The sequence below is a fragment of the Pteropus medius genome, unplaced genomic scaffold, assembly GCF_902729225.1.
Source record: "Pteropus medius unplaced genomic scaffold, Ma_sr-lr_union100, whole genome shotgun sequence".
NCBI lineage: Eukaryota > Metazoa > Chordata > Mammalia > Chiroptera > Pteropodidae > Pteropus > Pteropus medius.
This window is the reverse complement of record NW_024349801.1, coordinates 2,091,881-2,117,768: the sequence shown is the minus strand read 5'-3', so window position 1 is coordinate 2,117,768 and position 25,888 is coordinate 2,091,881. Positions and strand designations below refer to the sequence as shown.

General features: G+C 55.0%; 1 protein-coding gene across 7 annotated transcripts in view; it reads right to left on the bottom strand.

Moving 5' to 3' along the window:
- CBFA2T3 (CBFA2/RUNX1 partner transcriptional co-repressor 3) overlaps positions 1-25,888 on the bottom strand; it is an 89,704-nt gene that overhangs the window by 15,023 nt on the left and 48,793 nt on the right. For 3 of the 7 annotated variants that reach the window (XM_039888649.1, XM_039888650.1, XM_039888654.1), the window contains exons 2-5: positions 8,314-8,463; positions 4,978-5,055; positions 1,451-1,692; positions 1,212-1,301 (exon numbers count right to left, since the gene is read on the bottom strand). In XM_039888649.1, the coding sequence (XP_039744583.1) occupies positions 1,212-1,301; positions 1,451-1,692; positions 4,978-5,055; positions 8,314-8,463 (560 nt within the window). Of the gene's footprint in view, positions 1-1,211; positions 1,302-1,450; positions 2,216-4,977; positions 5,056-8,313; positions 8,464-12,113; positions 12,119-25,888 lie in introns of those variants that run through there. The other 4 variants (XM_039888651.1, XM_039888653.1, XM_039888652.1 and 1 more) reach the window with 3 other exon arrangements.

Below are 25,888 nucleotides of genomic sequence, written 5' to 3'. Positions count from 1 at the left end.
GGGCAGGGCTCAAACCTAGGAGCATCTGGTCTAGTCTGTCCTCAAGACTCTCTGGAAGGCAGCCCCTCCTCGCCCCCGCCCCTCTCCAGGGCCTGGCCAGGTGGTGAGCAGGGCCCACACTGGAAACATCTCTCAGGCACAGGAAATGAGAGCCCCAGGGGGAAGCCAGAGGCACTCAGTGTGGGCATCTCCCAAGTGAGCCCCCCAAACCCTGACCTCAGGCAGCACACAGCAGCGAGGGTCATGGAGTCAAATGCTTCTGGGAAGCCTTTTATCTTTGTCCCTCTGGGAGGTGTATGACCTCATTTTGGAGAGTAGAGACCCTGATAAGTACCGCAGTGAAGACTCTGGTCTAACATGGACTGGATCTGTGCTCACCCTTGTTAAAATGCAGTTTCTGATTCCATGGGTCTGGGCCAAGCCCAGGAACCTTCATTGCTCACAAGCCCCCAGTGCTGCTGCCACCCAACACCAGCTATTCCCGCTGAGAGTTCCTGGTCTATTGTTTATCTTCTGTATTTGACCACAAGACATCCTTTTCATCTGACAGCCATTCATCTAGTTACCTTTCCACCCACACAACCACCCACCGTCAGTCTGTCCACCCATCTGTGCCTCCATCTGCCCGCTGTCCTTCTTCCCCTCACTCTGTCCCAGCCACACGGCGCCCCGCCCCGTCCCCCAGTCCCTCAGACACAGCAGGCGCACCTTGCTTCAGGGCCTTTGCACATGCCTGGAAGGAAGGCTTTGTGTATCCACCCGGCTCCCTCCCTCCCTTCCTCAGCCCTCATCATTTGCCCCCTTTTTGTAGATGGGCACATATCACAGAGTCTGTAGTCACTGCTGGTTGGCTGTCTCCCCTCCCAGCCAGGCCATTGGCTTTAGGAGGGTCTGTGCCTACTTTGCTCATGGCTATGTCCCCAAGCCTTGCACAGTACCTGGCACATAGCAGGTGCTTAAAATCCAGCTGTCCAGTGGATGAGTGCCTTCAGGTAATAATAACAAGCCTGATTTGAGAGCTCTGTCTTAGAGCACTGGGTTTGTTGGCTGACGAATCCAGTCTGGCAACTAGTTTGTAGCCTTAACTAGTAGGAATCGGTCCCGACTGGTCAGAGCTATTCCTCCGGGGTCCCGGTTGGGCTGACTACGATGCCTGGTCAGAACTGGCAGAGAATGAACTAGGGGCATGAGGGAGCAGAGTTTGCCATTACCTTCAAGAAGGGGATGACGAATGGCCGCAGTGGGAAGTTGGTGGCCTCCTGGAGCTTGGAATGAAACTCCTCAATGGTCAGTGTGGAGTTCTGTGGGGAGAAAACCACCTCATGTTAGCCCAAGCCCCATCCACCCAGCCTGGGGAGGGCAGGAGGCCTGAGGGCTGGGCATGGCCCAGTGTCACTGCATCTTCCCTCAATAGACACATGGTGTCCTTGGCCACGTTACCCAGACTCACCACGAGGCCCAGCACCAGCGTGCGCACACGTTCTCCGATCTCTGGGGAGATGTCACTGCCGAACTGCTGCAGGGTGGTGAGGAACCGCTTGAGTTTGCTGAGCTGCCGCGCCCCACAGGCTGGGGGCAGGTGCTGCGTGGACAGTGAGGCCGTGGACGAGGTGGCCGGGCCATTGCTAAAGCCGTTGGGTGTGGATGGGGTGCCATTGATGGCTGTTGGTGAGTGGCTGCTGCCGTTCATCACTGTTGGGGGGGGAGGGGGCGTGAGGAGCACAGCAGAGAGTTGCAGGCCCCCCGCTACAGCAGCAGGGATACCACGAGGGTACCAACACCCATAACAGATGCACAGACTAGGGCCTGGAAAGGTGTGTGCTTGACCCAGGGCCTCAGTGAGTGGAGTCTTCACGGTCAGACCCTCCACACTCCAGGGGTATGCCACAGCCCCCATGTGGCTTGGCAGATGCCCGCCTGCCAGCCAGGCTGCTTGGTGTCCACTGTGAACAGGCAGAGGGGCTTCTCTACTATTAGGGATCTGCCAGCCCACTTCTCCTCTTCTTGGGAGAGGTCGCTTATTCACCTGAGAGACTGATGACCCCACCTCCACCATGACAGCCCTGAGAGGGGTACACACCCACACAGGGACCGTTGCCCAAACACAGGCCCGAATGCCCGGACTGACGGGGCTGGGGTGAGGCAGAGGGACCTGGATTGCCAGGAGAAGTGGGGCTGAATCCTGGAGAGGAGGCACTGGGCCAGTTGCTGTTTGGGGCTGAATCCTGGAGAGGAGGCACTGGGCCAGTTGCTGCTATACACACACGGATATGTGTGCACATGGGCCCCAGGCTGTGTGTGAGGGACAAGCAAATGACCTAAGGGACCTGTGATGAACCCACGGCAGGGGCCCCAGGAATAGCATCCCAGGGCTAGCAGATGCCAGGGGTGCTGTGAAGTGGTCTCAGGGAAGGACCTCCTCCCTCAGCCCCAGGCGACAGAGACTTCACACTGGAGGCTGGGGGAGCCCTCCATAACTAGCCATCTGCATCCTGGTCCCCTGGTCTCAGAAACCTGAGCAGTGACTATCAGGGTCTACAGAGAGGTCAGAGGTCACAGGCTCCCAGGGCCATTGATGATGGTGGAGGGGGCTCCAGAAGGGGGTATGGGGGAGGGCGGGACACTTCTGGGAGGCCTAAAGCTCAACTGCTAAATCTAGGAGACACTCACATCTCGTGTCCTTGGCCACTGCACAGGCACCAGATGGCTTGCTCATGTTCACACACTCAGCCCCTCACATGCTCACCTGCCTGTTCCCTCATCCTACACATATAAGCACCCTTTGCATGGGAGTTGAGAGTGAGCCTCCTGCCTGAGGCCCTGCACCTGCCTGAACTAACCCAGACAGGCCGTGTGTGAGACTCGGGGCCTGGCCTCAGTTTCTTCATCTACAAATGGCCCTGGGTCCAAACCAGAGGTAGGGCTTCTCCACTCCACAGGCGCCTGGTCCCTCTGCTCCAGGCTCCCCCGGCTTGTAAAATTCAGGTTGTCCTCCCACCACTGGGAGGAGCCAGAAATGTTTGACCCTGATTGCTTTTACATGTGGATGATCACTCCTTGATAATTGGCCCCCACTTAGCCAGAAGTTTGGAAACCACTGATTGAAGGCCAGGGTTGACACAAAAACAGATGTGCTGCCTCCCTCCGGAGAAGGGACAGGAGCAGGAGCGGAGCCTGACACCCTGCTCCTGGGGCCCACGTCCTTCCCAGCACCACCTTCCCTCCCCCGGAGATGGAGACGCGACGCAAGTGGAAAACTGTTTCCCCTTCTGGGCCCCGGAAGTGACACGCTGGCTCTGAAATAATCCCACCAGAGAGGTGCGCCTGATTTGGGCCTTCCTTCTCCCTCTGGGATGGAGAGTGAACGCCAAACGCAGGACAGGAAGAGGCTCTGTGCCCCGCCTTGTCTAAAGTTTTGTACAGAGGACCCTTAGAGAGACCAGAAGAACCCAGCTGTGCTAATTTTCTGTCTCACCAGTGAGCTTAAGCCAACTCCATAGTGGACAGTGACACACACACCCCCTGGTCAAGACTGATGACAGACACTGGCGGTCACTCTAGCCAGGCCAATAGATGGCCTGAGGCCACGGGAGACCTCACCGCAGTGGGGGCTCACTCCTCAGGGTAGAGCTATGCTATCACCTGAGGTCTGTACCTTCCAGAGGCTTCTAAGACGTGCAGCTGTCCACGCTGCCTGGGCCCCCACCCGCCGGCCCCTGGCCTGGCCTGGGCATGGCCTTCTGCAGCTCCCTTACCAGCCTGCCCTCGGCGCCTGGGTCCTCCCGGAGGCTTGCTTGCCCTCGCTGGCCTGTGCTCCCTCCCGCAGGCTGCTGGGCAGTCTCAGCAGCTTGCTAAAGAGACGCCGAAAATAACCCCCAGCCACAAGTGCTTTCATTCCACAACAGGTGTGTTACTAAGTTAGACCACACACGTGTCCCCGGCTGAGGTTTGGGGGCACACACTGGCACCCCCGCAGCTCCCCCAGTCCTAGGCCTAGGTGGGGGTCAGGCTTCGATGAGGAAGCAACAAACAGCAACCCCCCTCTCCCCGCCCCTCGCCCATGCTAGCCCCTCTTCCTGCCACAGGGGTGGCTCAGGGGCTGAGAATCACATAGTCCTGATAGCGCTGCATCTTAACAGACAAGCTGGACCCAAGAGCGAGGCCAAGAGTCACAGAATGGCAAGGAGGACCATAGCATCACAGGGCATAAATAATGCACAATTGTTATATCATCTCTTCTTGGAGCCGGGAGCTACATGGTGGCCACGCCTGAACCGTACAGCACAACTGGCTTGTAGTGGGGACTTGTCCTGTCACTGGCTGACAAATACTCTGAGCATCGCCCCATAAGAACTTTCCATTATGAGCATCAGCTGCAGCCCAAGCACTGTGATGGAAATGCCCGCTAGTGACCAATGTCTGCTGAGCACCCAGTACGCGCTAGGCCTTGCACTGACTCGACCAGCAGCATCTCATGGCCCTTTGTAATTGCCCTGGCACCAGGTGCCCTGATGATTTCCAGGTGGGGAAACTGAGGTACAGGTGGTGGTACATGCCCAAAATCATCTCACTGGGAAGCGGAAGAGCTGGGACTCGACCTAGGATGGGATCTGTCCTTGAGATGCCAACTACAGACTTGCATTGACATTCTACTTTCAGTTCTAAGATGTGCCATATTTGCCCTGTTTTGCGGATTGGGAAGAAGGAGCACAGAGAGGGTATCCACCTGCCTAAGGTCACACAGCCTGTGAGCAGCAAGGCTAGGGTATGAATATGGATCTGGGACTCAGGGACCTCGACTGCTCTCCTGGGCCTACCCTACTTGGACCCCTCTCCCTATGGGAGGCAGGTCTCACTGACACGGCAGATGCAGCAGTGGGTTGCGTAGGCAGTGAGGTCATTGCTACAGCCTTCCCAGGGCAGAGTGTGCTGGTGAGGACCTCCCAGGAGGCCCATGGTTTTTGTTATTTTACTTACAAAGACAGACCATAGACCATTTTAAGCAGCCATGAAAACGGCCATGGGGCAGAGACATCGCAGGCCCGTCCTCTCGATCTGTAAGCAAAATAAGAAAAACACGCTGTCAGGAAAGGGGCCGTGGGCAGGTGGATCTGCCCTGTGGGGTGTCTGCAGTTGACCCCTCCCCTCTCTGCCTCTTGACAGCAGTTTTGGGGATCAGGACTGTCACCACCTTCGGCCAGTCGTTCCTTTCTTTGGGCCTCAGTTTCTTCTGTAAAATGACAGGGCTGGATCGGGGTTTCTCTTAGGGCCATTTCTGGCAGGACTTTCTAGGGGCCTATAAGAATTTTGGCATTCCATCAGCCTGGGTGGGATACCCTGGTTCTTAAAAAGCTCTCTTCCTGGAAGCCGCCTGGTGATCCCACTCAGCACCATCCTCAAGGGACCTGGAGCCCAAGCTGACTTGTGATTTAGGGTTTGGGGTCTCCACTAACAGACAACCCAGTGGTAGTTCCAGAACGAAGCCCAGGACCAAGCTGCCATGAAGGGGAGAAGCACCAAACAGAAAGGGAAATTTGATTTGTCTGAGCTGGAAGCCACAAGGAGACAGGCTATACCACTGTCATCAGAGTGAGTCCCCTGTCACAGGATATAATCAAGAGCAGGTGGAGTGTTAGCCCTTTGAGAGTCCTCCCAGCTGCAGAGTAGCTCCTCACATTCCTTCCCAGAGTTCTCTAAGTCCTTCTGCCTACCTCTCTGGCCACGTTTCAGCTTCAACTCCAAAATGAATTTGTGGCCAGGGCAAGAAAAACCACAACCCTCAAGCCATGGTTCAAGGTCAGCCTCTGGTCAGCTTGGCTCATAGGCTGGTCCTGGAGAAGCTGGGGAGGCTCTTGGCAGGAATCCACGGCCGAGTACAGAGGCTCCATCCATTTGGGCTGTCACCAGCCAGGTGCACAGACATGGTCAATCACCCTCTTTCAGGGAATTCCTCTAGTTAGGGAACAACTCTGAGGCCACCCTGGAGGTGGCCTGACACTCAGATGAATGACCCTAGCAGCCTCATGGAAGTAAAGCATCCGCTTAGAAAAGAAAGAACCACTTGTCTCTTCATGACTTCTGTGTTCTAAATAGAACCGGGACCTTGAATCCAGGAGCATGAGCCCAAGGTGGGTGGGGGCAGTGGGGACGGAAAAGGCACGAAGGGAGGACCCTGAGCCACACACAGACCTGCTGCCCGCATGCACATCTGTTCATAGGCCTCATGAAAGCACTCTTGGATGGTGTTAGCTAACTCCAGCCCTGTCCCTGACCTGGAACATCTAGTTCCCAGAGCAATGCTTTCTGGAACATGGGCTCCTGGACCAAGAAGTATAGTAGGCTGAGGGAGACATGCCCATGAGGGTTGGGGACAAGGCTCAGAGCCCTCAGCCAGATCATCAAGTATCTGCTGTTTTCTCCTGTTTAGACTAGAACACTGGAAGTGTGTCGTCGCTTTAGGTGGAGGCCCCTGGCCTTGGTTCTTGGGAGCTGCTGCCATCCTGTCATGAGTAATTCCTTTTCTCCCCAGCTGAGGTGCAGGCTGGTGAAGTAAAACATACCATGAGCCTCTCTGTTCTACCTGTGGGGCCCGGACAAGGCGGCGACTGTTTAATAAACAGAGATTCTGCCTGCATTTCAGTCAGAGGTAAGAAGAGAGGGAAGGGTGACCCGGTGGCCACAGTGGCCATGTGAGAATGGTGTGTGTGAGAAAGCTCGGTCAGCCTCTGGCCTCTTCTAGTGTGGCTGACATAGGCAGACCCGGACCTGCGGGCCGAGGGCTGTGGAGTGGGAGTCCTGCTGCCTTGGGCCCCATCCTGGGGCAGGAGGCAGAGCCAGGGGCTTGTTCCAGTCTCTGTTACCCATGGGGACCCTGGCTCAGACCTGGTAAAAAGGGGGAGCTGGAACCTTCTGTACCAGGTGAAGGTGCAGGGAAGGGTGTTTGGTCACTCGGCTCCTACTGTGTGCTGGGACATATCTGCTTTCAGGCGGCCATACCTGGGAGCAGATGGTAATGTCCCTTTTATCAAACTGAAACTTAGCTTAAAACCAACATCCTACAAACAAAGGGCTGAGCCTGACCCCATAGTCAACGCCTTTGTTCGAAGCGGGGCTGGGTCACAATGAAGCCAGGGCTGGCTTCGAGTGGCAGAACCGGTGTCTTTCATGTCCAGAGATAAAGGGAGACACACCAGGCCCTGTGGTCCAACCCGGGTTCGAGGCAGAGCTGTGGGCCCTGGTTGGAGCCAGCTGCTCTTACTTCTCAGCCTAGTGGGAACCAGAGAGCATGAGCTGAGGAGATGAAGGCTCCTGCCACACAGAGGGGCTTCACTTGAGTTTCAAAGCCTGGGGAAGGTCCTTGAATATGGGATTTCTGGCATCTGATCATGGGGGTGGGGCTGGCAAATGGATTCTCTCCATCGCCCACCAGAAACCTTTAGAGTGCCTTGGCCTTGGGGTCAAGGAACACTGTCCTCCACACCGGCCCAAGCCTGAGAGTTTCATTCCCAACTGCTCAGGACCCAAAGTCACTGAGTCCCCAACCTCTCTGACTTTAAGGAACAGTGCTTCAGCAGTGGTTGTAGACTCTAGAAGCCTACCCAGAGCTGCTGTGAGTGCTGAGGCGCTCAACCCAGATCTGCCCAGGGCCAGTGAGACACTGCCTGAGGCTCTGGTCTGCCCAACATCTCACCAGCAGCTCAGGCCCTGCCAACCCCAGTTCCTGGCTGCCCCTCACACCCTGCTATGGCCCAGCCACAGAGCCCCTGGTATCTGAGCCAGTGTGGAGCTCTTCCATGACCAGAGCCACCTCTGGCCAGGGTGCAGGGTGCAGGTCTGACTGAATTCACCTGTACTCTACTAACCTGCCGTGTGACTGTGGGGAAGTCCCTGTCCCTCTCTGAGCTCCAAATATAACAGCTAACTTTGATGGAATGCTCACGATACGCTAGCCACTGGGTAAGAACTTCTATTAACTCACTTGTCTTCACAACAGCTCCGTGAGGCAGGGACTATGGCCAGCCTTACTTTATAGACGAGGAATGCCAGGTCCAGAGAGGTTAAGTAGCTCGCCTAAGGCTACACAGCTACAAAGTAGAAGAGATGGGATTTGAACCTCAATGTTTGGGCTCTAAGGCATGACGAGATTCTCCCTCTCAAGGGTCCAATGATGGGTAGTTAAGGGTTCAGGGTAGAGGGACTACAGCACCAGCTCCATTTGCACGCAATGAGGTGTGGAGACTCAGATAACTCGGGGGGCCCCAGAGACACCTCTCCGCTCTGCTCCACTCGGTGCCCAGCCCTGAGATTACTCACTTGTGTGGGGTGTGAATGAGGGGTGCCGCGTAGCACCCTGGGACGCAGCAGGTGGAGGGGGCGGCATGCTGGGGGGCGTGGACCGGGGCTGTGTCTTCACCTCGGCGGGGGAGTCAGGCATCGCTGCGGCCTTCTTCTCCCTGTCCGCTGCTGCAGCCCAAGGGAGGGAAGAAAGAGAGCCGGTGAAGCGGGTTGAGAGGGGGACATTGCCACCCCGGCCCCACCTGGTGCCTGGTCAAGGCTCCCTGCCAGCAGCTGGTTTGGGCCTGTGCTGCTGGGGCCCAGTGAGGGGGACACACAGCTGGACAGCAGGTGGCTCCGGGCTTTGCCCACAAAGCCAGGCCCAGTCTCAAGGCCTGGTCCACCCCAGCGAAGCCCCAAGTGTGCTCACAGGTATATGACACCCCACCCACCAGACCAAGGGGCTGGCCAGGACAGGCCATCTGACCAAAGGATGGGCTTGGGTCAGCCCCTTTCACGTGGGCTGAGGGTGTGGCTGCAAGAGTCCTGAGCTGGCCAGAACAGGGTGGGGAGTCCTCATTGGGGGGCGGAGGTGGTGGTCCTGGTCCTGTAGACCGGGGAGTCAGCAGCACCCCCTGAAGGGCCTATTCAGACACACATGCCAGCCTCATTTCTCTATTTCCTGGTTCAACAGGTCTAGGGTGGGCCCAAGAATCTGCATGTCCATCAGGGTTCCTGGTGAGGCTGCTGCAGCAGGTTGGGGCCCCAATCAGGCTGGTCTAGGGGATATTCCAGGACAGACTGGGCAACAGGAACCTCATTTTAACCATCTCCTGGCCCCGGGCAATTCCTGGGAGCAGATAGGCTGAGGACATAGACAATTTCAGGCCACTCTAGGCCTGGCCACTCAAAGTGTGGTCCTCATGTCAGCAGGTTGTGGCCCTGGACAATGTGTCAAGAGTCCCACCTGGTCTGACACTCTGCTGGGGTCAGATGTGTAGAGAGAGGGTGGAAGTGGCAAAACCAGGCCTGCAGGGCCTGAGCCCCTGGCCCCACAAAGCAGGACCCCAAGGAAAAGGCCTCAGGTGGTCTTACCAGCTACACACATCCTGAGCCAGCAGCTTCCCGGGAATTCTTTGCAGGTGGAAGGGGATGAACCCTGGGCCTCCCCCTCCATCTTAACACAGGGTCAGCCAGTACCTAGGTAGGTCGCAAAGACCCGGGAGCAGTGGCTGGGATTTCAGGGGGCCTGGCTGTTCGGGGCATTGAGGTGGGCATCCTCTACCTGTTATATACAGAGGCGCAGTCCACACTGCCCCAGCCACTGCCCTGAGCTCGTCCTGCTAAAGCCGATGGGTCTCATCCAGGGCCAGGGGGATGGTGGGGTGGAGGCACTGTCAGGGCTCAATACCCCTTAGCTGTCACTCTGTGACTACAGTTCTTGTCCTTTCTGCTCTCCCTCCCATTCTCCCCTCCTAGGGCCAATGAAGATCAGGGCAGACGCAGAGACACACATGTGCGTCTGGGGCGGCCCAACTCGGGATGATGATTAATAATGCTAATAAATGGCATTTACTGTTATTTGGTGCCCAGTACTGTGAACACTCCCTCTATCTCTCCCCCACCCCACTTCTCCCTTCCCAGAGCAAAGATGCCCGCCATCTGCAATACTGAGGCGGGGCTCTCACAACCCTCCGTACTCCAGGGCCCTGTTGGGTGAGAGCAAAGCCCTCTCCCCACTGGGCCCCATGGAGGGGAAGCAGCCGGAATCAGCAGCCACCCAGCCTTGCAGCACCTGCTGTCCACTCAGCTGCAGCCGCTGGCCTCCCTCCCACCGGGTGCCCTGCTCCCCCCCTCCCCCCCGCAGACTGCCTGTCAGGAGGCTGATGGCTGGGCACACGTGCGCCGCAGCTGTGGAGCCTGTCAACACCATGCCTGGCTGCGGGACCAGCAGCCAGTCCCTGGCGACAACCAAAGAAGGTAAGCATGGCTGGCCACTATGGGCCCCGGGCCACTCTTATGGGTGCAGGCCATCCTGGCCAGCCCTTCATCTGACCAGGCCACCCCAGGGCAGGCGGTCCCACCGGCACGCCTGGGAGGGCATTTCAGATGCCAGGCTGGGACACGGGACTCAGGGCCTGTTCCAACTTTCCAGAGCCCTTCCACACTGGGGCTTGGCCATAGTCTCAGATATTGAATGAACCAGAAAAGCAGATAAAAGAAAACCCAGCTGGGGAGGGGCAGGGTCACTCTAGTGGACCGACACTCCCCACATGGGGCTTGTTTAACAGACATCTCGCTGTCAAGGCAGACGAAGGGGCAGGATGGGGCCGACTCAACACGTCACATCATCTCCACAGCCCTTGAGAGACAGACTCTAGACACACTCACCCCACGATGCCTGATGGCCCTGAGGATGGAGCAGGCAGCACTCTGCTGGTGCCCAGCGACCTCCCTTGGCAGAAAAGGAAAGGGAGGCAGGCCTGAGGCCATCTGTTTACTCAGGAGAGGAGGCAGGCTCACCGCACGAGGCCCTGCTCTCAGCACTGGACAGTCATTGCTCCTTTTATTCTCACCAAAACTCTGTTTTATAGGCACAGAGAGGTGCTGTAATCTGCCCAAGGGCACACAGCAAGTATGGGTGGGTCTCTGCAAGGTCACATGGATCTACGAGGTTTCAACACCCTTGGTAGTCTAGTCACCACAGGCACCCTTCTTCTAGAAGAGGCATCAGGTCTGGGGAGGGGGCACCCATATTGTCCTACTACCCACCTGGGTCATGGGTCCTAGGGGCTGCTAGGGTGGGACCACAGGTGCACCCAATGGGACTTCGAGTATTTCCTGAATCTTGTTTGAGTCCTGGCTCTAGTGCCTCCTGGCTGTGTGACCTGGGGCAAGTCACCTTATCTCTCTGAGCCTTTCTACTCTGTAAATGGAGCAACAATGAGCACCTCCCATTGGGCAATCGGGAGGTTAGATAAGATCAGGTGAAGAGTCTGCACACAAGAGCACTCAGTGAAATCTGGCGAAAGTTTATGGAGCAACTTGTGCTGAAACCCTGCTCTCAAGGCTGCCCTCGGCATGGACCCCTCCCAGAAAGCAAAAAAATGACAAGGGCCCTCAGGAAAGAGCGGAGGTGGTGTGGAGATGGCAAAAAACAGCATTCGTGGTCAAGGAGAGAAAATGCTAAGGCCAGAGTGTTCAGGGCCTTTAGCTGTGCAGGATGAAGGAAGGTCAGCTGAGGCCAGGCTGGCTGTTGCAGACTGCCTGCACGGCAGTGGGGAGCCACTGAAGGCTCTGCACAGCAGCTGGAGCAGGTCTTGAGTGTGTACATTGTCTCTCCTGCCTAAATCCCTTCAGCAGCTTCCATGCACATGGGCTTCACCAGGCCTTATTAGGCTTGTGTGGCCTGAGGGCAAACTGCAGGTGCCTCTCCAAGCTCTTAGGAGCCACCAGACAGGTGCAGTCCTGTTCTCCCTGTGCAAGCTTCCTGCCCTGCCCCCTAATTCAAGGACTCTTACTGAACCACGGCTGCTCCTGGGCCCCCTAGACCCACTGGGAGGCTTAAACCTCTGGTGGCTCCACACGATCTTACTGCCTGGGGCAGTCAGCGTAGGGCTGTCCATGTGGGACCTTGTGCCCATAGCCAGTGAAAGCAGAAGCTGGCTAGGGCATGGGGGCGCGGTATGGAGGGGTTCAGGGGAGGAGCCCCACCATTGGATGCTGGGTGCCGGTGAGGGGAGACAGCTCCCTCTTTTCCACAAGTCTGCCGAGGGTGCCAGCACAAGCCAGCTCAGCTGGCACAGATCCCAGCAAGTCCAGACCACCACCTGGAAAACCTGGGCTGGCCCTGTGAGACACTCTTTCTCTCCCCATTCTTGGGTCCCGCCCCCCAAACAGCATTCGCGTCCAGGTGTCCTCAGACCCGGCGGAGCTGGGCCCGTGCCCTGCACATCCACGAAGGATCTCCCTGAACCCTCACAACCTCCTCGGAAAGTGCTGTCAGGGACCACGTGTCACCTCCCCCAGGGCACCCGCTTCTGAGAGGCAGACTAGGCCTGAGCTGTCCATCAGACCCCACGCTTATAGTGTTTCCTCCATGCTCACCTGAGCCTCTGTCTCCCGAGCTTCAATTCTGGGGTCATCTTGTAGCTCTCAGAGCCCACAGACCCACCCCTTGCTGGTGGGGGTCCCCATGAACATGTCCCCCTTTAGGGTGCTTTGCTTCAGCAGGTCTGCGGTGGGGCCAGGCAGCTGGATTTATGTCTTTTAAGTTAAATTTTTCTTGTAAGATTAACATATAATAACAGCTGCCCCAACGTAGGGCTCACCAGGTGCCACACACGAATCAGCGCCCTCCATCTCAGGTCAGGAGAAGCAAAGAGACCCTCAGGACTGGCTTTTATTAGGAACCCCACATGCCAGCTGCTGGACTCACTGTACCTTAACAGCAAGAGGCAGGTCCTGTTATCGCACCCATTTATAGCTAGGAAAATAGGCTCAAAGAGGGCAAGTGACTTGCTCAGTGTCTCAGAGCTGGAAGCAGAGAACCTGACGGGCAACAGGGCCTGAGCCCGGAGCACCCACAGCCCCTCAAGCTGGGGAGATTAGAAAATTCTCACACAGGACTTGCTGGGCTCAGACCAGCGCTGCCCGGGACGCCACACGGGCTAACCAGAACATAGAAGGAGCAGCTGCCTGGGGTTTGGGGTGGCGGGGTGGGAGGCAATCATTGCTGAGTCAGTGGGTGACGCCCTGGGTACCCCAACTCTGGGCAAGTGAGGGCGAGGACCATCTTCCCAAGTCCACGGGGCTCTCTTCAAATCTCAGAGCGCCCAGGAAGAAAAAACTGAGACCCGACCACCAGTGTCCCCTGCTCCATTAGCAGCTAGGGGCAAGGCCAGTGTTGGCGGCAGCCCCAGGACTCTGGTCCTCTAAGACACCCTGTTTTTTTCTTTCCAAACAGCCTGTCAGGCTCAACTTTGCAAGCGCAGAAACCTGCCTTAATGAGGACCCAACCTCACAGGAGCTTAGAATTTAGAGCCTAATCACCCGACAGTGGGGGTTCCCCCAGCCCTCTTGGGGTCCTGTACGGTGTCACAACCAGAACAGTGGCCTTGTACCAATACAGGTGGGGCACAGCTCTGGGGGTGCCGGGTCCCTTACCCCGTTGTCCTGGCTTACAGTCAGGAGGCTAGGGGCCTGCAGGGCCAGGGAGCCCCGACATACATGGAAAGGACTGGCCAGCAGACTTGTGTAGCCTTCCCACGACCCTCAGAGGCAGACAGTGCTCTTTTCCATCTTATATATGGAACAACTAAGGCACAGAGAGGCTCAGAGACCCGCTCAACTCACACAGCTGAGAAGGGGGCTGAACACGGACCTAGTTTCTCACCCACCTGTCCACAAGGCCTGCTGCTCAAGGCGCCTTCCTTCCCTCATCTGCTCGTCTTCTAATGGTCTGTCCCCCCACTCCCCACAGGGGCTTTCTTTGTTGTCTGTGCTACCCTGAATCCACAAGGAATGGGGGACCTGCTGGCCGCCAAGTGGCTGTTGCCTTTATGTCGGTCTGAGTGTGCAGGAATTGATTCACAAGGTCCCAGCGAGCGAGAGCGGGGAGGGTGGGCAGAGGCACTGTGTCCTCTCCAGCCCCTGGGATCCCAGCGTCCTCCTCCAGTCCCATTGTCCCAGCTCTCCCCCACCCCACCCCCCGCCGCTGCTCCCAGACCTCAAGAACATTCCCAGACCCCGTGCTCCCAGGGCCCATGGGACACCCTGCGTCTTTCCCAGACGGCGTATCCAGTTCCCAGCTAAATGTCACTAATCCATCGGCAGAGGAAGCGGCTCTCCAAGGCCGGGCGGAGTCGGTGGGAAAGAACACGGAATGTGCCGGAACAAGCCACCCCATCCATCACTGTCCCTGTCCGCCTGTGGTTCCCAGCCCACCCTGCCTGGCTGAGAACTGGCCACAGCCCAGCGCTCCCAGCCCGGGGTTCTAGAACCTTCTGCAGGAGGGGGACCTGCTAGCATCAGCACATCTCATATTCTCAGCTTTGCCCTCCTCCAATCCACGTTGCTCCCGGAAATAACAAGTCCCTGCTTTGATCTTTTACAGTCTGATTTCTGCTGTTACCCCATTTGACCCTCACAAAAGCCATGGGCTGTAGAAAGGTGGTGGATAACAACAGGTAATCTGCATCCGGCCCTTTGCAAGACACCTACAGGTACCGACAGGTAACAAACCTATGACCCTGACCCGAGCACTCCACATGAACCACCTCGTCTCGTCACTATCGCAAGCCTATGAGTTGGGCAGATGAGGAAACTGAGGCACAGGGAAGGAAAGCCTTGAGCCCAGGTTGTCTGGCCTCACTTTCTGTGGGGTCTTGGGACGTGCTCCTGCACGGAGACTGGGTAAGTGCTGCTCCCGGGGCCTGGCTGTCCCAGGGTGGATGCAGCTCTACGCCAGACCCCTTTCCTGGAGCTAGCCTGCTGGTAGGGGTTCCTGAGGCCCATGGGAGACCGCAGAAGGGCCCCAAAGGTTCCAGGCTCCCCTCGAGTTCCCAAGATGATGGAGAGGCCAACTTTGTAAGTAATGAGTGTATGAGCAGAAGCCTTTCCTCGGACTGCTGGGCAGGCAGGGAGCTCAGTGAGGGGTGTGCCTCAGTTTCCTTGTCTGTAAACAGGCAGAACAGGGGGCTTGGCAGTGACTCTGGTCACACTGTCCCCAGTCTTAGTTTCCATATGTGTAAGTAGGGGAAAGGAGAGAGCATGAAATGTGCACAGGAAGTCACTGGTCATCTTGGTGACTCTAATGATGGTGAGGACAAAAGGAAACCAACATTGTAACGCTCGTCCAATTATTTTCCTTTTGCATCTTGCAAATATTGCATCTTCCTAGTAGAGAAAGTGCAGATGAGCAAAAGAAAGGAAAGGCCCCTGTGAGGTTGTCCAACCAAGATCACGCTCACTGCGTCTTCCACAACCGGGTAGCTGGAGGAGACTGTCCTCACTGTCCCTCGAGAGGTGAGGGCTCTGCAGGCGGGTGCAGGGCAGACCTGGGAACTGGGCCCCAGTCTCTGAATTCCAGCTTCTGCCTTGGTGGGCAGCGGGCCACTATCCTGAAACTCCTGCCAAGGTAAACCCGTCTGCTTTTCTTTCTTGGGAACCAGAGGGGCAAGCTGCCCTCTAAGGCTTATTTATTTCCCAAGACTGGTCAAGGTGGCTGCCCTGCGCCTCGGCCAGCACCCTGAGAGCCCACAAGATCCTTTGTGACTCCCCTCTGTCAGGAGTTCCTTCCCCCGGATACCTGGAGACCTGCTTGCATCCTCCACATGCATGACGGAGAGTCCAGGATGTGACCAGGCGCACGATGGTACTCGACCAATATTTGCTGAATCATGATCAAGAGGATCCAGGAAGACAGTCTCTCTGTCTTCCAAGGTTGTCCCAGCTTTCCTGACCCCTCAAACTCCCTTTTAGCAGATGTGAATCGTGACCCCTCTGCCTCAAATCTGGCCCTAAGTACTGACACCTCCCAGGCCACCTTCCCTGTGTGGCAAAGTCCTGGCCCAGGTGAGTGTCTGGGATAGGGAGGTCAGGGGTTCATCCAAGGCCACAGCTCCACGAGGACTCCTGGCTCAGAGTTCTGACTCCTTGACACTGCTGTGCCCCAGCAGGATTTTCATCCATTTGCTCTTTCATTCATTCATTCGTTCATTCATTTATTCATAGACCTCCTGTTACAATGGCTCTTGACCCTCTCAGGCCCGAAGGCTCCTTCTCATTACAAATAACCCCTGAACTCCCAGAAGCCTGATACCAAACGCATGGAGGAGATAGAAATGCAAGTGTTTCAAGAGAAACCAGGCCAAGCAGTGCATGGTGAGGTCACACGTGCATCAGGGCATCCCTCACGGGCAGGACCCTCTAGAAGGTGTAACGGAGCCCATGGACGCCAACACAGCACAGTGAGCACGGGGTGCTGGGTTGGGGACGGCTATCGCGGATGCCATCAATGGTGTAGTGAGCAGTTCTGTGAGGGGTGGATCCAGGTCTCCTGGTTTCTGGAGTAGCCCTTCTGACGTTTGGTGCCCACAGGGTCTCTTTGTGTGCACGTGAAGAGTAGACATCTGTTCTGACTGACAAGGTTCTAGGCAGGTTTTCTGGCCTCATAACTATGGGACCTTGAAAGCCATGAGAGACGTAGGGTGATGCAGGGAAGACCTTACATTGAAAGCCCCAAATGCTAGAAGGGCCCCATCACTGGGATGACCCCAAGCACCCCTTGGTGAGAGATTCACCTCCTTTGAGCCCCTGACTACCCTGTACTAGCTGCTATGTGGAGTCTGGGAGAGGCGAGACATGTTGCACTACCAGTTACTAGCGGGGCCCCCAGAGTGGCCAGAATTTAAGATGCAAAGCAGGGGTTGGGAGCAGACAGTGGCAAGAAAGTAGAGGCCAGATCTCTCTCATGGAGCAGGGGGCATTTGAGCCTCTAAACCTTTAATTAGGCAGTTCTGGACCCTAGAATGCCCTCCCTTGACCCTTCAAAGGTGGATGGCGGACTTCTCTCCTGGACCCTGTGGTCCAGCCACAGCTCCTGAACCTTTGGAGTCTTGAGTAAGCCAGGTGATCTCCCCACTGAGAGCAAACTTCCTGGTGGAGGTGGGGGACCCTGACTTCTTGACTCTCTGATGAAAATGAAAAGAGGAAAAAGTTAGACCTGAACCCCTAGGAAGCAGCCATACACGTCTCCTAGTGGTTTGTGACCAGAGCCAGCCAGGGGCTCTCAGCTTGGGGCTTTGGTGGTGGGGGTGCTGCCTGCAGGCAGGGAAAACCCAGGATATCGGTGCCCCCCCATCCAGATGGGAGGGTCTGACCAAGAGGTACCCCTCCCCACCCCCAAGGCCAATGTCAGGGGGACTCTCGTCTTTGATCCCCAATCTCTGCAAAGTAGGGGATTTGGGAGGTGGAGCACAGCCTAATGAGTCCCAGGCGCTAGAACTCGAGTCGCTTCTCACATCTGGATTCTATTAAGGCCTCCACCGCCCAGCGAATAAGTAATAATATAAAAACACAAGGCTTAGTATTTTCCCTTCCATCGGTCCAGGCGGGCCTCTTGCCAAGCCTTTCCCGGTCTGTGGGTCCTGACCCAGGTAGGCTGTTCCTCTGCCTGCCACTGCCCTTCCCACAGCACAGCACTGAGCCACCCCTGGCTGCCTGGCCCCAGGAACTCTGACCTCTGGGCCTGTGGGTGATGACTGTGAAGGCTGCATGTAGCCATAGCAACAGTGCTGGGTCGTGAGTCAGGAAACTTGAGTTCCCATTCTGCTCTGCGACCAACTAACTGTGAACTTGGGGAAATTACCCCAGCTTGCCTCTGAGTCCAGGTTTACCCATCAGTAAAATGGGGCCCATATCTCCCACTTCTCTGGGTGGGTGTGGTCTCAAACAAGGAACCCAGAAGGGCTTTGTGAACTGGAAGTCTGAGTGTCTCTGGCCATCAGTCTCTCGGCTGGAACGTCAGTGGCTTTTCTACTCTGGGCCTCAGTTTTCTCACCTGTGAAATGGGGATGAGAACAGATCCCACCCCACAGAGTCAAGGAAGGGTGAAACTTGCTAATCTACAGAAAACGTCCAGCATGCAGAGGGTACAGAGCAGACCCTGCTGTGGGGACCCAGAAGGGTCTATCCTCGGCATGTTGTGCAACTTTAATTTTAAATAGGCTCTCTTTTGCTGAGAGCTGTTTCCGTGCCTGGGCTCTGAAACCTCTCTCTCATTTGACTCTCCTGACAAAGCCTTGAGATATTAGGGCCCCAGGTTACAAATGAGGAAACTGAGGCACAGATTGGTGATGCCGCTTGCCCTAGTCACATAGCTGTCATGTAGCAGATCCCAGGTGTGTCCAGCTCTAAGGTTGATGTCCCCAAATGGTCAGTGGCAGAGCTTGTTCCTACTGTGGATGTGCTTAGAGTTCTCTCAGATGCGTGTCAGCGAGCCTCTGTCCAAGGGTGAGGGGGCCCACTTTGTAAATGGCTAGGCTGCCCGGCCATCACAAATGGGAGCTCATGACATCCCGTCAGTGGTGAGGGCAGCCAGTGTACCTGGGTGGGACGGTCCCTTCTACCGACGAGATGATGCAAAACTGAACCAGACACAATCTCAGCAGAACTTCCTTCCAGCTGGGCCCACCCACACCTTCTGAACTGGAAGGGCATGGCCTATGTTACACCTACGAATGAACCTGGGACTCATCAAAGAAGCTGGGAAGATGCGGCAAAACTGCTTGACAGGTGGCAGACAGACTGAGTGTCCTCCACACCTCCTGTGCTCCATCTGTCCTTTAGTGTCTCCTGCCCAGCACTCGCTCTCGTCCTGCACAGAGCTCTGCACCTGCTAGAACGCTTCCCCCACATCTTTGAAAGGCTGTCTTCTTCTCATTATTCGGGTCTGGGAATCAAATGTCTCTCCTCAGAGCAGCCTTCCCTACCCTCCCAAGTAAAAACTGTCCCCACCCCTGCACTTCCCGCTATGCCAGTCAACTTAATCTTTTTCGGGGCACTTGTCAACACCAGCAACCATGGGCTATGTTGGTCCTTGTGTCTACTGCCTCTCACCTGGATGACACTGTCTTGATCTTTCTGTGCACTGTCCCCAGACAGAGCCCAGAATAGCATCTGACATTTAGTAGGTGCTCCATGAAGGTTTGCTGGCTGGCCACTGAGAAAGAGCATGTGTCCCACCTGCCCTCTGCTACCCTGGACCCTGTCTATGCACGTTTGAGAGTTCAGCTCACTGTGGCAGGAGAGAGCCTGGGCCGGGCTCGGGTCAGGACCTGCACCACTGCCAGCAGCCCCAGCAAGCAGTTCCCCCGTGTGTAAGTGGGAAGGACAACTCTTTGTGGTGTGTGTGAGGACCAAAGAGCTATTGGAGCCTATTCTACAGCAATGAAGACCCCCTCCACCTGTGAGGTGAATACATTGCAAAATGGCCTCAATTCTTTGCTCTTCCTGACCCACGCCCTTGCGATGTGACTGAAGCTCTTCCCATCCAGAGATGGAGCTGCTTTCCTACCCTTGGATCCGGACTGGCCCTGGGACTTGCTCTGGCCAGTAAGATGCAATGGAAGTGATGTCAGCCTGGACACAGAGGACATGAGCTCCACTTGCTCTCTTGTTGAAGCAGCCTGACTGGAGGGTGAGACATGATGGGGCAATTGGCCCAGTTGTCCCAGTCATGTGTGTGTGGAGGGGTCAGCCACAATCAGCAGAGCTGCTGACCACAGACCCAAGAGTAAGCCCAGCACGGACCATAACTACCCAGATGTACCTGCCTAAACTGCAAGCCTAAAGAACTGCGAAACAAATAATGGTGGTTGTTTCAAGCCACAAAATTTTGGGGTTGTTTGTTACACAGCAGTAGCTAACTGATACATTTCGGTATTTAGAACTACAACATATTGGAGCTAGAAGGGACCTTAGAGACCAACCAATCAGATCTTACAGATGGCAAATTTAAGTTGAATCAGGGCCTCCTGCCTCTTTATTCTCCACTCCTCCTATGGTGACTACTTGGCTTGGACAAGCAAGTCCACCTTAGGGAATGTTTGAAGGACATCATCGGGGTGCCTGCCAATATTTTCCTATGAGGATATTCATCACAGCATAGTTTATGAGAGTGATAAACAGAGGGCAAATGACCCCAAATAAACTCTCTGGTCAATGCAATACTATGGAACCTTAAAAATTCCGCCTAGGTACATACACTTTAGAAACTGTTTTTTAGTATCTACTAGCCTAAACCATCACACACTCCATGGTACAACAATATTACTCCTAGGCACAGAACGAACAGATATGTAAACACATGTGCTTCAGCAGCCAGGAACAAGAGTGTTCATCAGCCACCTTGTCACAGAGGTCCAAAGGGAAGCCATCCTAATGCCCATCAACTATTAAAGGAGCTTGAGTCATGGCAGATCCACATGGAGGAATATTATACAGCAAGGAAAAAGGACAGATACAACCACACGCATGAACATAAATGCATCTCACAAACGTGCAGCTAAGTGGATGACGCCAGACCCCAAAGAGCATATGCCATGTGCTTCCATTTATATGAAGTTTAAAAATAGGCAAACTGGTCTATGGTGTCCAAGTCATTGACAGGCAATGACTGGATGGGCACAGGGCCTGGGGGCAGGGAAGGTAACATTTAACTGGCACACTTTGTAAAAGTTCAAGTCGCATACTTTTTTTGTCTATTGTATTTCAAATGCCCACTTACTAGTAAAAATGATGCCATGATAGATGGAATGCCATCTAATGATATAGAAAAGTGATGCATGAGTGAGAATCAAAAGAGATGACAAAAGCATGTGATTCCATCTTGTAAGTAAACATATGCACACACAAAAAATGATGAGAAATGAACTGTGACTGTGGTTCCTGGTTAGAAAGCGGGTCAGAGCCATTATGTTCCTGCCCGTGTCTTCAAGAGGAGGCTGCGCCGTGGAGCCCAGAGCTCAACTAATCACAGATGCCCCCGACCCCTTGGACCCAAGCCCTGTGGATGGTTCTGAAGTCTGGTCTACAGCATCCCAGCATTGAGCAAAGAGTTAAAAGGCGGGGGAGGGTGGAGAGCTCAAAGCTCTGGAATGAAAACCTTCTCTGCTCTCCAAAGGGCAGCAAACACGATCCAGATGTCAGGCATGCTCACCCTGTAGCCGGCAGACAAAGGAAGCACATTCCTCACCCAGCTGCTGAGGCTGAGAGCTGCGGGGGAGGCGCCCTGACATCTGGGCTCCTGCTGCAGAGGAAGGGGGCTGCGAGGCTGGGGGAGGGGCAGCGAGAGTAAGGGGCACCCTCTTCTCCCAGTACTGGTCTTGGCACTCTAGGAGCCCCCTCCCATTCCCCCATGCACAGCTGCCAAGGGGAAGTGGCTCATCTGCAGGGTGGTGTACCTAGCTGAGTGTCAATGGGCTGTGACAACAAATGTGCTGGCGTGGCTTCCTGGGTGGGTGGGACAAGGGATTGTGGGTTTATATAGAAAGATGAGTGGGTAAGTATGAGGTAGATGGACAGGTAGATGGACGGATAGGTAGGTGGGTAGATGAATATATGGGTGGGTAGGTAGACAGATGTGTGAATGGATGAGTGGATGGATAAATGGATGGGTTGGTAGATAGATGGATGAATGAATGGGTGGATGGGTGGTTCGTGGATGTATGGATAAATGGATGGATAGATACTGGGCGGGTGGATGGATGGGTGGATGGATGGATAGGTGAATGGAGAAATGGGTGAATAGATAGGTGAATGAATGGATAGGTGGTTGGTTGATGGATGAATGGGTAGATGAGTGAATGGATGGATGAATGGATGGATGAATGGATAGATGTGTGGATGGGTGGTTGCATGGACAGATGGGTGGTTGCATGGATAGATGGATGGATGGGTGGGCAGCTGGATGGATGGATGGATGGGTAGATGGGTAGATGTTTGTGTGAGTAGAGGGATGGCACCGTGACCTAAGTGTGATGGAGATGAGTTTCTTCCTGGGTGCTCACAGGTGGTAGGGGCAGTGGAGACACAGGCCACTACACAGAGCTGTGCAGTAGTAGGAAAAGCCTACTTTGGGGTCAGGCAGGCCTGAGTTCAGCTCCTGGCTTTATCTCTTGGGTGGCCATGGGCAAGCTTCCTTGTTTCTCTGATCCTCAGTTTCCTCATCTGTACACTGGGGGCAATGTTGTACGGATTAAGAGCCTGTTAAGGAGACACTCCACAGCTGCTTTGCACGCGTGCGCGCGCGCGCGCACACACACACACACACACACACACACACTCTTAGCTAGGATGTGTTGGTTGGGTGCCTCACCTGGTTGAGGGGAGTCAGTGAAGGCCTCCTGGCGTAAAGGATACCTACGCTATGATCTGAACAGAAGAGTCCAATGGTAGAGTTTGTCCCCACCATGGCAAGCTGTAACAGAGCCCCAGGCAGGGGGACAGCATATGTGGTGGGGGAGTATGTGTGTATGTGTGGTGTCCACTTGTGCATTTCCTACAGGGAGGGGGTGTGACCCCCAAGAAAGGTTGCAAAACACCCCTGGAATATTTAAAAGATGATCTGATATGTGCACAGTATCTCAACAAGGAAACAAGAAGCTGCCCCTGGGGAGAAGGCGGGTGAGGCTTCCTTCCCTCTGTGCTCCCTTCTATACCAGAACTCCTTTTAAACCATGTCCTTCATTCATTTTAAACTTCCAGCACTGCCCCCCAGCACTGTGCTATCCCCCCAAGAAGCGGAGAGTAACAGTAAGTAACAGGCAATTACAAACTGTCACATAAGTTAATGAATGGAACATTTTTGTAGTTTACTTGTTTAAAAAAAGGAATTGACGAAATCCAAAGAACTCATGGGGCCATGGATGATGTTAAGTGAGCCTGGGCCTGTCTTCTGAGCTCATAGTTGGGATAAAGTGGTAAGTCCTACACACAGCTGCAGGCACACCCTGGGCTGGGGGCTGAGCATCGGAGGAGCTTCTAAGAAGGGGTGATGTTGCAGCTGGGTCCTGAGAGCTGTAGAAATTGCACACCTAAAGAAAGAAAGGTGGAGGGGACGGGCGACCCCAGCGGAGGGCATAGCTCAGCCAAAGGCGTGGTAGTTGGAACTCAGGAACAAACAAGAAATATCAAGTTCCACCTGTAGCTGAAGGTGGGGAGTGTGCAGAAAGGCTGGATGGAAGGGCCAGCCACTCTGTGGAGGGTCTGGAAAACCAGGCCAAGCAGTTAGGATGTTCCTCTGCCAGCAATGAGGCGCCACTGAAGGCTTAACCAATTCCCAAAGTGTTTTCGTTGTTTAAAAAACATGCAAATTGGCTGCATATCACCTTGAACTCTCCAGAGAAATGCTGCCAAAATTTAAAATAATAATGCTGCTCATATGAATGCTAAATAATAATTAGGGACTGGCGGTTTATCCTACACGTGTTTCTCCTAAGTGCCAGATGATTCTCGGGACAAGTCCCAGCCACGGAATGGCCACCCTTGTCTATGTGACCTGTGCGGACTCAGTTCACCTTTGATATGTACATGTGAGGCACAAACGCCGATGACGAGTTGTGGCACCCAGGACACAGTGACTGCCCTGAGCGTTACATGCTCCCCTGAGCGGTGAGGACACAATTCCCCTGCTGACAGGGCCTGGGGGACCCCAGGTTATGATGTATGCACAAACCCTCAAATATGAGCAGCCAAAGGGATTTTAGAAATAACCTGGGAGAAGCAGGCACGCGAGGAGGTATTTGGGCTGGCTTGCTTCTGGTCATCCCTAACCTTTCACCTCCCCACTTTCACAAGAATGACCCCGGAGCCGGTGTGATAGAGCTGTGGGCGAGAGTGGGCCCCACGTGGCACTGCTCGATGCCCCCTCACCACCCCGCAGGGAGCACTCTGTGGATCCAGGACCTGGGAAGGGGCAGGCCTGGGGCTGTCTCTCGCCCCCATCCAGAGGCACCCACATACCCAACATCCTCTCTGTGTCCTCTCAGTTCCTGGACATGGAAGGCACCAACCAGGGTCCTCCCTGACCCAGAACAGTTAGGGACAAAGCCAGGCCCACAAGAAGACTCCACCACTGCGGGAGCCCTAGGCCCTTCCGCCCCTGGCATCAGAGGGTGGTCCTCCTGCCTCTGCCTTTATGCGGGAGGCTGGGGGCTGCTGCAAAAGCTCACGCTTCCTCTTGCAGAGACCAGGTAAAGGCAGGAAGGCAGGCCAGCGGCCAGCCCCATGCTGGGGACTTTTCAGTTAAGTCATCATTGAGGTCAAAGCTATTGCACAGGCCATAACTGTCCTCGCTTCCCAGGTACTCAGAGAGGCACAGGTCCTCACTGAAGTGACACAGCACTAATACCGGGCTTGAGTTCCTAAAGACACCACAGGCCCTGCTGGCCCCACGGTGCTGCTCATCTCTTCAGATGTCCACGGCTGCAGTTGATTTCATGATTTAACCCCAGCAGCACCAGAGAGGTCTAGAGTCAGGGTGGCCTTACGCCACCTCCAGGAGTGAGGGAACCGAAACCTAGCCTCGGGGTGGCTGCTGACAATAATCTTCGCGTATTCTGAGCTTGGAACTCTGGGGCGCTGTCTTCCCAGGGCCTTTCTCCCTGATAGATTCCAGAATGTTCCATCTTCTTGCTCAAGGAACCATCAAAATGTCCCAGAAATTCCAATCGTACTTCACCCAAAGGGCAGAGAGCCCAGACTCCCCCACTGCAGGTGGTGCCGAGAGCCTAAGGGGCACCACACATCCCCAATTTTTCGTGTAGAGTTTTGTGCATTTGCTGCATACCTCGGGCCAAGCTTATCACCTCTCACATGGTCACGTGAACCCCATTATTCATCCTACTTTCAGAGAAGTCAGTAATGTACCCATGGTGAACCTGGCAGCCTGGCCCTGACAGGAACTGTCATCATCACCATGTGGGAAAACCCACTCCTGGCAATGCTCCCCCAACGAAGAAAGAGACAGGGGGCAAGGAAAAGGGCTCCCACTCTTTTGGTCTGCCCACCCGAAGTCACTTCTGTTGACAGTTCTCATGGATCCTTCCAGACATTTCTGTGTAAATACAATCCTATGCATGTTTACCCTTTAAGAAAAGGTTGACACAGGCACCTACACATCAGTCACTTCTGTTATCGGGGTTTCTCGCTTGATGCGGATGGCCTGGAGGCCAAGCTCAGTCTGCAGGTCTCAGTGTCCTCACCTGTACACTGTGGATAATTATTTCTTTCCTTGAGCATTAATCCGAGAATCAAAGTAATACTGTGCACACGTAAAGCCTGCCACTGCAGCCAGGCATCCAGCAAGGGCTAAGTTAGTGCCAATCTACAAATAGGAAACTCCCTGAGCACTCGCTTCTGTGAAGGCCGTCCACCGAGCTCTCCATGCAGACAGGCTCATCTGTCCTACCCCTGAACCCAGGTGGCGAGGACAGGGCGAGTCAGGCCCCAGGCCTGCTGTTCTTGCTCAGCACATGCTGGACACATGATGTGCCTCCTTGGTCACTGAGAAGTTCTGACCCAGCACCAACTGACATTGTTGATCATGGATGTTCTAGGTCTGCATTCTGCATCACGGTCACCACAAGCAAGGTGGCCGTGTGGAGGAACATGGTGACTCTCTGCAGGAGTGGCCCCACCGTGCAACACCGAGCCACCAAAAGTGCAGGTGGAAAAGGGAAGTCTTCCCCTCTCCGCCCAGAGGGGCACCAAACTTGGCAGGACGGGTCCTTCGCCCTCTCCCAGCCCTGCTGGCAATCCCCACAACCAAAGAACAACATCTCCTTTCTCTGAATTTAAGGAAAACAGCCTCCTCTGGAAGCAAAGCTTTTAAACAGATGTTTCCTCTTGGCCTGAACCTCCCCCACCTCCCCCAGCCGGGCCTCCACCCCAGGCGGGGCCTGCTCAGCTCCCACACTAGGCAAGGCGCAGGGGAGACCAAGTGATTTCAATTTTTCTTTTTCAGAAGGGGGAGGAAAATATTAAAAAAACGTGTTTTACAAGCCTGCCTTTGCCATTGTTTATGTAAACAGGTAAATTGTTTCCTGCCTCA